Source organism: Scleropages formosus, chromosome 24 (assembly GCF_900964775.1).
Source record: "Scleropages formosus chromosome 24, fSclFor1.1, whole genome shotgun sequence".
In the NCBI taxonomy this organism is placed as follows: Eukaryota; Metazoa; Chordata; class Actinopteri; order Osteoglossiformes; family Osteoglossidae; genus Scleropages; species Scleropages formosus.
This window is the reverse complement of record NC_041829.1, coordinates 21,489,435-21,503,035: the sequence shown is the minus strand read 5'-3', so window position 1 is coordinate 21,503,035 and position 13,601 is coordinate 21,489,435. Positions and strand designations below refer to the sequence as shown.

The following is a 13,601-nucleotide window of genomic DNA, read 5'->3' as shown; positions in this document are numbered from 1 at the left end:
TCATGTGGGAACATGACTATGAAGCTAAAGGGAGAAACTGCCTGTTAGTGGTCCAGTGACCTTGTGGACCTGGACCTGGACCTTGTGCGCTCGTTCCCAAGGCACCGGTGGGACCAGACCAACTGACTGGTCGCGATTTATCCAGTCACCTTCCTGTGAAACGATCAGCTGTCCACACTTACAACAAATTTACGTGACCATTTTATCTACTGTGTGTGCAAACATTTGCCCAGATGATGAGTAACACATAGATGCAGAAAGAATAGATGGAAAGAGGAACTATACACTCCTTACTCTGTGCTCTGCTAGTGCTCTGTGTGAGGGGAATATTCTGGGTTTCTAGTGTGTGACAGGCGTGAAGAAACTGGCAGCTGAGACGGTGTCTGTGCGGCAGACTGGAGATCGGCTCCCGCGAGCCTGTCCGCGAAACTGCTGAAGGACAGAAAAGAGCATATGGAGCAAGGGGCAGCAGGCAGCATCGCAGTCAAAGCCTCTGCCTTGAGAGCGGAAGACGCGGATTTGGATCCTACGTCCTGCTTTGGCGCCCTTGAGAAAGGTACTAACTCCGAATTGCTCCATGGAAAATTACGCAGCTGTGCGAATGGGACGAGTCCATCAGGGCGCATCCAAGTGGTGCGTGTTCATACTCATCGTGGGTATCGAGCGTCCACCCCATCGCACCTTGGCGCTGATTTGAAAGACCGGCCTGTCTAGGTGTTTCAGCGCTCCTCACGGCACCTTGAGGTCAGGAAGAGCGGGATCACATGGCTGTGGGCCTCGTCGAAATGAATAGTACCTCATTATTACTCGCACCTGTGCTGCTCAGACGAGCGGCCGGTTACCTTGAGGGTCATGCAATCAGTCACATCTGTGAACTCACACACTTCTGCTATGGTAAAGACGGTACTAGGATGGCAGCGTGATCGTTGTTGTGTACGTGTGCGCATATGTGTGTGTGCGCGTGCACGGTCAAGTGACGGCTCGGTCACGAAGCAGCAGGTTGTTGAGCTTGATGACGGTGTTCGCAAAGTCCACCAGATCCACAAAGTCCGAGGTGACGATGTTGACCCCGTTGACGCCAGGTCTTTGCGCTTCCACCCAGGCCATGATGGCGGGCAGGTTCCTGCAGGTGACGAGGGCACAAAGTCTTAGTCCCGCTAGTGAGGGCAGTTTGCGCGACAGCTTACCTGCTGTAATTGAGCTTCAAACACACTAGCGAGGCACGAGAGCCGTGTCCAAGGTGCCTGGACAGGTGTGTGTCCGCCACGTCGCCCGGAACAGAAGCCCTGCCCGGACCCCTCGCGAGCTTTAAGCGCGAGGCGCAGGCTTTCTGGGTGTGAAAGCATGGCTTTCTTCTCAGGTGTCGTGGCTCTTTTACACACAGCACACACACACACAGCGCACACACTGCGTCTATGTGCCGCAGCCGTTGGGACAAAAGCAGGAAATGGGATGTTTGTCTTGGGATAATAAACAATCCCATTTCCGCTGGCTTCACTCCGTTCTCCAGATGAAACCGTTTCCTCCTTGGAAACACTGCAAAGGGAGTTGCGTTCGTGCGCAAGCGCACACACACACGCACACACACACACACGCACACGCACACGCACACGCACACACACACACACAAAAGACCCTGTGTTTCTGGCATTGGCAAACCCGACACATTTGCCCTTAACCCGCTTGTCCTCCATCACGTTCTTCGCAGATGTTCTTTATAGCCACTGAATGTAGACGATGAGAACTGAAGCAGCGGCCCGGGGCTTTGCGGAGCGGGGCTGGGGGTGTGCGCGAGCACACACCGAGGGCCCTGGCTCAGGTTCGCGCTGGCAGCGGGACAGGGGACAGGGGACAGGAAAAGGGAGTGGACTTGGGTCCAAAGACGAGAAGGGACCTGCCGTTACACCTTGAGTCCAATGTGTTCGCTGGACGAGTTTCGGGACAACGAACGGGTCGGCGATCAGTAGCAACGGGCGAAAAGGGCAGAAGGTAATTTACACTGCTAAAGCAGGACACTTTTGTGGGATCCTGTGTGTCTCGGCAGCCTCATGTGCTTCTGTGGTTTTTATTTCAGGACTGTGGTTCGGGTGTTGCCTCTAAGTAGGACTTTCATTCTGCCCCTGCTGCCTCTGCTTCCAGCCTTGCTGCGCTTCATGGAGGTGGGGGGTTACGCCCAGGAAAGTGTCGGACCTGCTCCCGGCCCCCCACGCACCCACGCACCCACCCACCCACCTCACTTCCCCCTTGCTTTTCACACACTCTCTTTGTCCAAAGCACTGTGTCTTTGCCTCCCCGCTCGCATTTTCTCTCTCTCGTGTCCAGTACTTTCACTCTGTTTCACCCCCATTCACAGCCTCTCCTTTTGCTGAGTTGAGGGTCAAACCGAAATGCATAAAGGGGTTAATGTTGTAACTCATATGTGTTCTAGTCCTATTACTAGCAAGTGATCTGCCTGAGGGCAAAGATTCGGCCAAAAACCCAGAGCAACACAGAGTCACGAAGGAAGATCCTAAAAATAAGGAGCGGTTAAGGAATTCTTCTGGAATGATCTGAAACACAACGGCAAGGAAAGTGACGCTTTGGAAATGGCCCAAAAATACAGCCTTCATTTGCAAAATCTACGGACGACTGAGGTCAACTTGCTGCCGAAGACCTGTCTGATTGGGTAGATTGCGTTCGTAAATGAGAAATGTTTTGAATTGTCTGAAAAAAATATTTTTTTATAATAAGAAATGTGCTCAGTTTACTGCGTGACTAAAGGGGAAACATTTCCACGGGGCTCAACCAAAAGTTGGAGGGAGACAAATACTTGGGGAAGGCATTGTATGTTCACTCTGCTGCAGACACACACACACACACACACACAATTTCCAAGTGAAAAACCTAACTACTGTGTGGGGAAGGCGAGAAGGTGTGCAGGGGACCTGGCAGAGCTGGTAGTGTAGTGATTTACCCTAGAATTACCCCGCTCTGTAACTGGGTAAAATAGCTGCAAGAGGCTTTGGAGAACAGAAAAGCGTGAGATACATGTGAAATGAGGGAAGTGGCTCAGATCGTGTGAGACGTCTAAGAGGAGCAGCCCTGCGCTGCTCTAACATGTGATGCTCTGATTAATGAATGAATGTAAATGCCAACTAAGTGGGCAGGAGCTGCAGGCAACGTGAGCGAAGGAGGGTTTGAAGGATCCGTGCTCTCTCGCCTCCTGGTGGTCATTGAAAGGTAAGAGGAAAACAGGAGAGTGGAACTCACGCACGCACGCACACACACACACACACACACACACACACACACACACACACACACACACACACCAATGTGCACCAAACAGCGAAACTCCTTAGGTAGAGGCGCAAACAGAAGAAAGGCGCACACCTCTCCACCAAATGTTTACGGAGCCCCTTAATGAGCCCCCTGACGACAGTGTTGACTCGAGGCGTAAGGATGGCCTGGGACACGTGGAAGGAGCCGTACTGCGCCCGCTCGCTTAGGGTGGTCTCCAGGAACTCAATGAGCTTGCGGGCGTCGGTGGTGTTGGCCCAGGGAGCCGGGATCTTCCTGCCTGGCCACAAGAAGGCACAGTCCTCTGCTGAAGGGTGGTGGTAGAAAACAAGCACCTGCGGAACAGGGAGGAGAGGGGGGGTCTGGGAGTGCGGCCATGAAATGGGGCAACGGCTCCCGGAACGCTCACTGGTGCGAGGAAGCGTCTCCGGAACACAAGGCGCCGCGTACCGTGGTGCTGGACGAGATTTTACATGTGGGGAGGGACCGTACCGGGAAAGAATGGGAAGGTGCTCGCCGATTCCCAGTAATCTCCTAAAAGACTTTCCTTAAGTCACTTATGCTACTTGGCTGGTGACGAAAATAGGCAGGTAGCGATCACTGAGAGCGCAGGGGTCGCTGTGGAACGGCTGCCAGGACCACGGTGTCAGACCGGTCAGCGAGGAGCACTGAGCAACGGTGTAAATTTGTGGTCCTGTGGCACGGCTCTCACTCTACAGTACTCCAGAGACGTGGTCATTGCACAGCGACCTGGAGCAGTTGTGTGTGTGTGTGTGTGTGTTGGGGGGGAACGCGCAGAGCAGAGTGAAGCAGTGCTAAACGTGTGTCGCTCAACATCGGTATTGAGAGATTTAGTGCAGAGTCCTTCTGACGGAGAAAGGAGGAGAACCCTACACGAACACAGGGTGCAAGCGCACTGCTGGAATCTCCACTCTTACTCCTTCAGTCTCGTTTCCACACTCATTCAATGCGCCGGGTGCGCTCAACGCGGTCTATGAAGGACAGACCGACAGTGGCGGGAAATATTCGGTCCGGTACCGTGTCTTTACCTGGTACTTGTTCTCCCACAAGTAGTCCAGAGTGATGTCCTCCACCACGCAGGCCTTGCAGAGCTTGGGTCCGAACACCTCCTGCAGCATCGCGATGAGGTAGCGATGGTGCTCCTCATTCATGGCATAGTGGTGGTTAAAGTCGAGGAAGACAACCTCCTTGGGGTGCTCGCCGAGGAAGGCGTTGATGTCGCTGAGGCCATCGCGCACCTTGTGACCAAAGAGGCCATGGATGAAGTAGATCTCACAGCCCGGCTCGCCTGGCTTGGAGGACACCCGCAGGTCGAAGTAGCGAATTCCGGCCTCCAGCTGTTCCTGGAAGGTTAGGTTCTGGGTCATGGACCACTTCTTCATCACCTTCTTGGCCAACAGGCGGAAGATGAAAGCCAAGTGCTTCACCACGGTTCTCTGGTCTGGGCCCACTGGTGCCTTCACATCCACCCAGAAGGTAAATGAGTCATGTGACCCTGGGAGACACAAACGCAGCAGTGTGTGTAGTCAGAGCTCATCGGAACAGGGCCTCGAAGGATGGTTCTCTGCCAAACGGAAAGCTGGAATCTCTACTGTTTTTCAGTATATCGTCTTGTAATGGGGGGCGCGGGGGGGGTCGGCCGGTGCCCGCTGTGTGGCGGGTCTGGGGTTCGAGTCCTGCTTGTGGTGTCTTGTGATGGACTTGTGTCCTGTCCGGGGTGTGTCCCCTCGCCCCCAGCCCTGTACCCTGCACCGCTGGGCTAGACCCCCCCCCCCCCCCGGGACGAGTGGCTGTAGACACCGGTTGGTTGGTTTTATTGTAATGTCCACTATTGCAAAAAACTTACTCTACAGTCCATTTGTTTTGTTCCTCCTCTAAAATACGAAGTTTATCCACACGTTACGATACACTGATCAGCAGTAATAACTTCCTGAGCAGTTGTTACGCGGCGCTGAGCGCTCCCTCATCAGTCCAGCGGATGCTGCTAGAAAGCGGAGGAGGAGCTCGGGACCCGAGAAATGTGCTTTTCCCACCGCCATGGCGCCATAATGGTGGAAAACCATCTGCTGGGGAACAAGTGCTGAAACACATTTCCCTCCTCTCCAGAGGGGCTGTGGCGGCGGAAGGCCTTTGCCTCCAGAACTTAGCACGACGGTGGCGCAAGAAAGCAAGTTGGGGCCAAAAGCTGCGAGTCCACTCGGTCACGCGAGGAACGAGAGCGAAACTCTAGCGAGACCCAGTGTCAGAACATGTTGTCGGGTTTCGGAGGGAAAGTAAAGTATTGGGAGCCGCACTCAGCGGCCTCTCCTCTGGGGGACGCTTCATCGCACCTGCTGGAACGTCCCCCCACTCCTCTGAGGCCCACATCACGGTGAACGGCCGCCCCAAGAGGCGAGCGGCACGTAAGCGAACGCAGAGTCGTCGCCTAAGATCCCCCCGCTCGTGGTCGGTGTCTTCTGGTGCTTCCAGCCTCTGTCTGGCAGCCGAACCGAAGAGCGGGAGCCACGGACACACGCACACGCACACACACCGACTGACTGGCACAACCACAGCCCGCGACACCAGCAAGGACAGAAGGCGAATGAAGGAAAGGACCACATGACGCCCACATCCCTCCCGCGTGTTACCTGGCACCGCCAGATGTTTCAGAGGTACGGAGCTGAGCGACGGCACCAGGGCACCCATCCAGTCTGCATTCGACTTCCTGCTGCCGTCACCAACTTTATTTCCCTTCTTCATGTCTCCCCAGCAGGGTAAAGTAGCACACGTTCGGTGCCTTCGATGCTCGGAAGTCCCGAGCTCTGCGAAGCTGAATGAGGGACGAAAGAGCCCGAGCCGTCGTTCCGAGCGGCGGCCCTTTCGTGCGCAGAACCACAGTTCCTGCTCCGGCTAACGGCTCTAATCCTCTTAGTCCAAAGCGACTCTCCTTATTCCCGGGCTCTACTTTTAATCCTTTACGCTCCGGGGCAATTTGACGAAGACGTCCTCCGGCTCCTTCCTGTGCCGCGACGAGACGCTGACATGAAGCCGAACCTCCGCTCTCCCCTCGGAGAGACACTTGGCGCCTCTCGTTGCGCGGCACCGGCGAGGCTCGTCCAGCTCCCGGGACCGACCCCATCGGCCCCAAGGGCCAGCCTGCCTGCAAAATTTTCGTACTTTCAGTCCCTAACGGAGACGACGTTTTACACGTATAAATGAGACCTTAGAAACAAATGCAAAAAGTGTTTTGCTGGGTATCAGGAAGACGGAAACATTGGTGTCACTACTGCACCTGTCTCTACACGGCAGGGTTGAGGTGGGCTGGAGCCTATCCTGGAAGCACAGAGCACGAGGCAGGACACGCAATTCAATCACATGTACACTGGGCAGTACCGGGCAGTAGAGGCAGTACCAGTGAGTACTGGGCAGTACCGGGCAGTACCAGTGAGTACTGGGCAGCCTCTCTTCCTTCCTCTCACTGCCCTCATCGGCCCACTGACGGACCGGTACTGACCGGTACTGACCGGTACTGCCCGAACACTCGCACTCCACTGCTAGCAAGGCTGCAGTAGCCAGTTTACCAGTGTTGTTTGCAGTAACCAGCAAGTGGAGGAATAGTAAATAGGGGTGTGTGTGTGCGTGTGTGTGTGTCTGTGCGTTTGTGTGTGTCTGTGCGTGTGTGTGTCTGTGCGTGTGTGTGTGTGTGTGCGTGTGTGTGTCTGTGCGTGTGTGTGTGCGTGTGCGTGCACAGTTGTCAGCTGTGGATGCTCAGCGCAAGAACACACTGCTCTCTGTAACACTCACCCTTCGCTTCCTGTGTCCAAAAAGAGGCGACGCACAGAGCGCAGGCGACAATCTGCACTCGACACAGGAAGTGAAAGACGCTGCTTTGGCTGCTGGTGGAGCTGAGAGACGGAGCGCCGGCGACTCGCTGTCTGTGCCCGGGTTCGGGTTCGGGTTCGAGTTCGAGTTCGGCTTCGGGGGAAGCGAGCTCTTTGGCCTGTCTCAGTCAGTCCCGTGTGTGTGCGTGCGTGTGTGTGTACCTGAATGTGCATGTGTGTGTGGCCCTGTTTGTGGGCTGGGATGGACGATAACCTCGTGTACCATGGTAACATAAGCAAGCAGAAGTGCGAGGAGCTGCTCTCCAAGATGGGGAAAGAGGGGGCCTATCTGATCCGGGACAGCGAGACCATCCAGGGGGCTCTGTGCCTCTGCGTGTAGTGAGTGGTGCCGCCGTAGCGCTCGGTCTCTCTCGCGGGCACGCACACACACGCACACGCACACGCACACACACACACACACACACACACACACACACACACACACTGGAAAACTGCTGTCGCTGTCATGATGTGTGATAAAACAGTAAATTAGAAAAGCAAATGGGCTCCAAGCGCGAGATTTTCAGTATCACGCTACGCGATGTTTGTGAATCAATAACTTTGATTGAATTAATTTGTGAATCAAAAAGTGTGATTAAATTAAATAGTGAATCAGCCATCGAGGGAAAACTCTTTCCTGTGGGAAGTGTGTAGCAAAGGAGCTGGACATCACACAGCAGCATCACACTAACCTGGCCGTTCGCTCTGCTACCTTCCCGTGTGCGGCGCAGAGCGCGGAATGATCCGGAATGACGGAACAGGTCTGTACGGTAGGATGCCGGGGAACATACGCCGCCGCTACGGCGCAAGCGACTCTCGACACGATTACGGACGCGTGGCGCCGGGCCAGAAGCCCACGACCGAACGCCGCCAGCAGGGCCCGGGGCTGCGGCGGAATTCGAAGGCTGCGCGGAAACGTCGGCGCCGCTCGCCATCGCATAGAGTGACGCAACGAACGATGTGCAACATTTTCCTCAATCGACTCGTGGGGGTTTTTTCTTTTGATAATTACTGCTGTAAAACCAATGTTCCCTTTCGTTACTGAGCGTGTAGCGGAGCGCCGTGGTTCGAGCGTCCAGCCTGCGCTCGGAGGAGCCAGTTCCACATCCTACCGTGGTGCGACATATTGCAGCGTCTGCGTCGCTGCGTCGAGTCCCTGTTCCGAACGCGCTTCCCTCGAGCACGGTACAAGGGTACGGAGGGACACCGGTCCTGTCTTCACCTGCCGTGCTCTGCTTCTGCGCAAGTGGCTCTTTTCCGGGCTTCGCCGGACATTCGTTTCACGATCACGACGGGAATCGCTTCGGCTCGGCTCCCCCGACGAGATCGCGACGTCGCCGCGGAAGCCGCCGCGACGTTTGCCCCGCGAAGCCGAGCCGCGCTCCTCAAAAACCCGTGCGTGAAACACACGAAGGGTCAGCCCCCACGCCGCTGCGCTCTTCCACCTCCAAGCGCCTGGTGTCCCACACACGAAAGGTCCAAATTCAAAAGCACGAAGGTTCTCGGTTGGTGGAATGACCTACCCCTGTCACTCAGAACTGCTGAATCCCTCTCTGCAGTCAGGAAGGGTCTCAAAACTCACCTCTTTGAGACTCACTTCTCCCTTCAACTCTTGAGTGCTCGAGAAACGTGTAAATGCTGATGTCCAAGACTTTTGTGCTTAGAAATTGTTGAATAATGGACGAACCTTTGTGCAGCAACTCGTGATGCATGCTGTACACCGGTTCGTGCCGTGGTATGTGACAAATTGACCGTGCGCTACGGTCTGTGTGCGCATCCAAGCGTCTCCCTCTGCGATGCGAAGCAATGACCTCTTTGCGTTGCTCAAGGAGACGTACGTCACTCGAAATGAAACCACGTCGACGTCGGTGTCCTGCGTCCTTCCGCCGACCCGTGCTTCTGTGTCGAGGAGACGGGGACACGGGCGGATGCGACTGCGTGGACAAGGATGAGCGAGCGACGAGCGAGCGATGAGCCTCGAACGGTGGGCCTGAGCTTCCGCCTCCAAGCACCGTTCTGACGCACTTTTCCTTGTCTCCACAGCAAGCAGAAGGTTGTGTACACCTACCGCATCCTTCAGACCCATGGCGGGAACTACACCTTGCAGGTGAGCGAACCAGCTGGAGGGAAAGGTGACGCGACGCTCCGTGTGGGAGAAAAGCAGCTTGATGGCGCCTCTGCGGGAGGGCGGCGGTGGTGCGGGAGGACAGCCGAGGAAGCTCCCGGACTGTAGTAAAAACGCTGTAATGCTGGTGTAAAGCTAGCAGGAGGCGAACACGTGACGTTCGCCCCAGAAATGTACACTTGAAATGAGGGCTCCCCGAGCGGGAGAACAACTGCAGTGAGGCCACGTTGTGCGTGGAGAGAAATGCCCTGCAGTCGAGTGTGTGTGTGTGTGTGTGTGTGTGTGTGTGTGAAGGAGAAGGAGAAGCTGCGATTGCAGCCAGAGCTCAGTTTTCAGCCCTTTTCTATCCAGAACGGGAGCAGTGTGACTCCTGGGACATTTTGACAAGCGGCGACGGCAGCAGCGCTTCGGTTCACAGCTGCGAGGCTGCAGTGTCACACAGGAAGGACGAGTCGCAGCCGCGGAGGTGGACACGAGTGTCACTAGTCGGAATGAGGGAACGTCTTCCAGCAGCTGCACTTCAAAGCTGCGCAGATATATCAGGAATGAGAAAAGACGAGTGAGTGAGGATGAATGAGGATGAGCTCGAGGCTGAGATACACCCGGAGCGCTCGGCTCGCCGGAAGCCGCGTGGACGCATGTGGACACGCGTGGACGCAACACGTGGACGCAGCGAGAGGGACGCTAGACGACACGTGCGCTGAAACGTGATCCTTGTTACAGGCCTCTTCCGGTGTGGAGGAGAAGTTCTTCGAGACGCTTCCAGACTTGATCAAGAACTACAAGAGGCGAAACCAGGGCCTGGCGACCCGACTGCGCTACTCTGTGAAACGGCAGAAAGACCTGGAGACGGACAGCGTCTCCGATGAGCAGCTGGACTATGAGAGCAAGTATCCCCCTTTGTCTTGCCTTGCCTTGCCTTGCCTTGCCTTGCCTTGCCTTGCCTTGCCTTGCCTTTCAGTGCAACAATGGTTTTCACACCTGGAACGTGGGGCGTGACCTGTGGTGGACGCACACAGGCCGTCCTTGTGTAGCAAATGTAATTAGTGGTTATTTACCCAAAACTAGCTCTAAAGCAGCACTTGTGCAGATTCACTGTAAAACCAACTCTGGTGGTTGAGTGACACATAAGGCAACCAGCCCCCCCCCCCCCCCCCCCCCCATCATGTGGCTTCCGAGCATCTCTGCTGCTCTCAGCCTTTGGTTTGTGTCTTGGAGATCTAGTCACTTGAACCAAAAGCGTTTCAAGAAAGTGCAGAAAGATGCTGGAAGAGTAAGAAGTTGAAAAACGTAAGTGGTAAAACATGGAATTCTATTCAAGTAGAAGATATCATTTGAAATGAGCATCATTGAATTTACTCTTCGTTTCTTACAAATGACAGTGTAAAAATACATGTTAATAACAGGGTGAGAGTTACAAGTGACTGCGATCGTTACATGTGCTCATGGAGTCTGGTGCCAATAACCCTGCGAATTAAGCAGTTCATTTTAGACACTGATTTTACCAGCAACTTCTCAACGTGCTAGAAGAAGCAAGAAGAAAATGTGAGACACCAGAGCGCTAAGAGCTCTTCCATACCACTTGAAACGGCTCACGCAGATTCCGACCCCTGCCGTTGTACCCATGAGCCACGTACAGGCGTACGTTTCTCCGACAACGATTACCCGGCTCTGTCAGCGGGTAAATCGTTGTAAGTTGCTCCGTAAAGACGTGACAGATGAGTTCATGAATGTATCTGTGTTCAAAAAGCAAATTGTTTTTTTAAAAAAAAAAACAAAACAGCATTTGGAAGATACTCATACTCTGATCAGTTAGAGTCACTAATTCAGCAGAAACACATGTCTTTGGAGTGTGGGAAGGAACCAGAGCACCTGGAAGAAACCCACACAGAGAACATGCAAACTCCACATATGCCAAATGGGGATCAAACCCATTTACCTGATGCTTTTCTCCAAAGCAGCTTACAATGTTAAGGTTAGAATTATTTACCCCTTTATATAGCTGGGTAATTGAGAACAAGCACCATGCTCAAGGGTACTACAGCTGGAGGTGAGACTCAAACCTGCAACCTTGGGGTCCAAAGGCAGTCGCTTGAACCACTACACTAGCAGCTGCCTCACCTCGTGCAGCCGGGTAAGTTTTCTGCCTGTGCTATTTAGAGCAATGGCAACCGCTGTGCCGTGTGTTTCCCTGCTGCGGTGTCACTTGTGCCGCTGTGCCGCTGTGCCGCTGTGCCGCTGTGCGACTGCGCAGTCGTACCCAGAGCCTTCGTGTGGCGAGAGCCTTAACACTAACGAGTGTGTGACGACACGTGTCTTTCGCAACATGCTGTCCTGGCACTTTGCGGAGAACTTGGGGACATTATTTCATTCTTTCATTTCGTTTCGGTTTATTTGTGCCGACACTCTTCTCTCTGCAGCAGCAGTTATGGTAAACGGTACAGTACGGTACAGGTAACTGTGGTAAAGTCGGCCGGCAGCCCAGCACAGCAAAGAATTCGTGAAAAGTGCAAAGAAAGGGACTCCTGGCCCTGCGGTGGACCCGTGTCCCGCATCATATCCGTGCGGCAAGAGAGGCGGTGACGTGCGGAGCGGCAAAGTACCACAAACCCTAGCGTAAATTGCGGTAGGTGTCTCTTCATCGACAACTCGGAGGCCTTCTTTACTGGCAGCGTGTGAAACATGCGTGACTGGCTTCGGTTTGCTGCGAAACGTGGAAAACGGGGCACAGTAAGAAACACGGAGCACCAGAAAGACGAGCAAAGTGGCGACAACATCGACAAAAAGAACGAGAACAGAGCAGCAGCAAAGAGCGCAAATAGTTCCCGAAGTTTGGAGTACAGAGCACCTGGTGAGGTGTAGTGCAACGTGGGGGGGCGGGAGGGGGGCGCAGGTACGTGGTTTAGTTGAGGTGCTCAACGGCACTTTGTGATGATTGGGATCCACCGCAGTCCCGTCTCCTCTCTTCTTCACGCCTGTGACGCTCACGTCTTATCGATGGTGTGCAGCAGTCAGTGATCCGGTGGGATCCGGTCGTGGGATTCCATGGGGTCCAGTCCAGCGGGATCCGGCGGAGACGCTGAAGAGACTCTCTGACGGCAGCGCGGAAGCTCCCTCACGATGCGCTCGGTACAGGAAGAGCAGCCTCAGCTGGGCTTTTCTCATCGTGGAGCTGATGCGCCGGAACCACTCGAAGGCGTTCGCGATGCTGGTCGCCGGCAATTTAAGCGTCATCTTGAATCGGCGGTCTTGTCCTCCTCGGGACCTGGGACGATGGCGGCGTAACTGCAGGACGTGTCCGAGAGCCTCCCGCAGAGCTGCGTGCGGCTCGCGCCCTTTCCTCGGGTGGCCCCGTCCTTGGGGCCCCTGCTCTAACGGTGGCCCCTGACGTCGTGCACCGTGACGTCTCCGCAGCTCATTTACGCCGCACCTGCTTCCTCGCGTTGGACGCGCTGACCTGGGACAGCGGCAAAGTGCGGTGTCTGCGCACTGCCTACGAGCCGGCAAATCTCAGTATGCGGACCAGATGTTTGACACCCCTGGACCGGAACGTCCTTTCTGTCTCACAAGTGTCCCGCATCCATTTGGGACGAATGTGCCGCGCGTCTTCCGTCTTTCACCGGCTGCTCGCGAGGTCTCGGCGAACGGGCCGGTGCCGCGCGTCCAAAACCAGCGGCTTCCCGGGTCATCAGTTAATGTTTGCTGCGCAAAGTCCCGAGATCCAGAGCTCGCGTCGTGAGGCGACACGCTCGTACGTCGAGTCGTCGGCCTCAGCGCCGTCCTCGGGGTTTCACGCCTCCCAGCGTGCGCTCCGCCGCCCGCTGTCACCCCGCTGCGCATCGTAAAAACCTTCTACCTTCTGCTCCACCGCACAGCCTTGCTTCACGCGTCGCTCTCGAATGTGTGCGGAACCCGTTTTCACACACGCACGCAGGTGGGGACACCTTGTCACTGTGTTTGTGTTTTGTTTCGCAGATTTAGAGGAGCAGTCCGATTACGTGGAAGTCCTGCCCTCCTGAGTTGCTTCGACGTGCGAAACGCAGAACTCTGTGCTGTTTGCCCAAGTGACCTGGACCGCAGCACCGAAGGACAGGAGCTCCGTGAGGAGTGTCGCTCGAGCGCGCGTCTGCCGAAGCGTCCGGGGCGCCTTCCCCACCGCTGCCTTTCAGCTTTATTTAACCTTCAGCAGTCCGCTGTCTACAGCATCCTTACCGCGGTAAACGTGGTCCGAGTCGCTTCCGATGTATTAGTCTGTCACATGTCACTGAGTCACCTCCTCCGGCTCCAGCGGCTCTGAGGAAGGGCTCTGTCGTCCT

The 13,601-nt window shown here is 55.2% G+C and overlaps 2 protein-coding genes across 2 annotated transcripts; one reads left to right on the top strand and one right to left on the bottom strand.

Annotated features, from left to right (window-relative positions):
• Window positions 1-905: 905 nt before the first annotated feature.
• On the bottom strand, window positions 906-6,039 carry plcxd2 (phosphatidylinositol-specific phospholipase C, X domain containing 2). Its single transcript, XM_018760934.1, has 4 exons — window positions 5,928-6,039; window positions 4,329-4,795; window positions 3,373-3,614; window positions 906-1,123 (listed from the first exon to the last, which is right to left on the bottom strand). The coding sequence occupies exons 1-4, from the start codon at window positions 6,037-6,039 to the stop codon at window positions 970-972; spliced, it is 975 nt and encodes a 324-aa protein (XP_018616450.1). The 3' UTR covers window positions 906-969.
• A 1,120-nt stretch (window positions 6,040-7,159) lies between these two features.
• LOC108939543 (SH2 domain-containing protein 1A) lies at window positions 7,160-13,304 on the top strand. The gene is made up of 4 exons (XM_018760933.1): window positions 7,160-7,499; window positions 9,204-9,267; window positions 10,009-10,171; window positions 13,261-13,304. The coding sequence occupies exons 1-4, from the start codon at window positions 7,327-7,329 to the stop codon at window positions 13,302-13,304; spliced, it is 444 nt and encodes a 147-aa protein (XP_018616449.1). The 5' UTR covers window positions 7,160-7,326.
• Window positions 13,305-13,601: the final 297 nt, after the last annotated feature.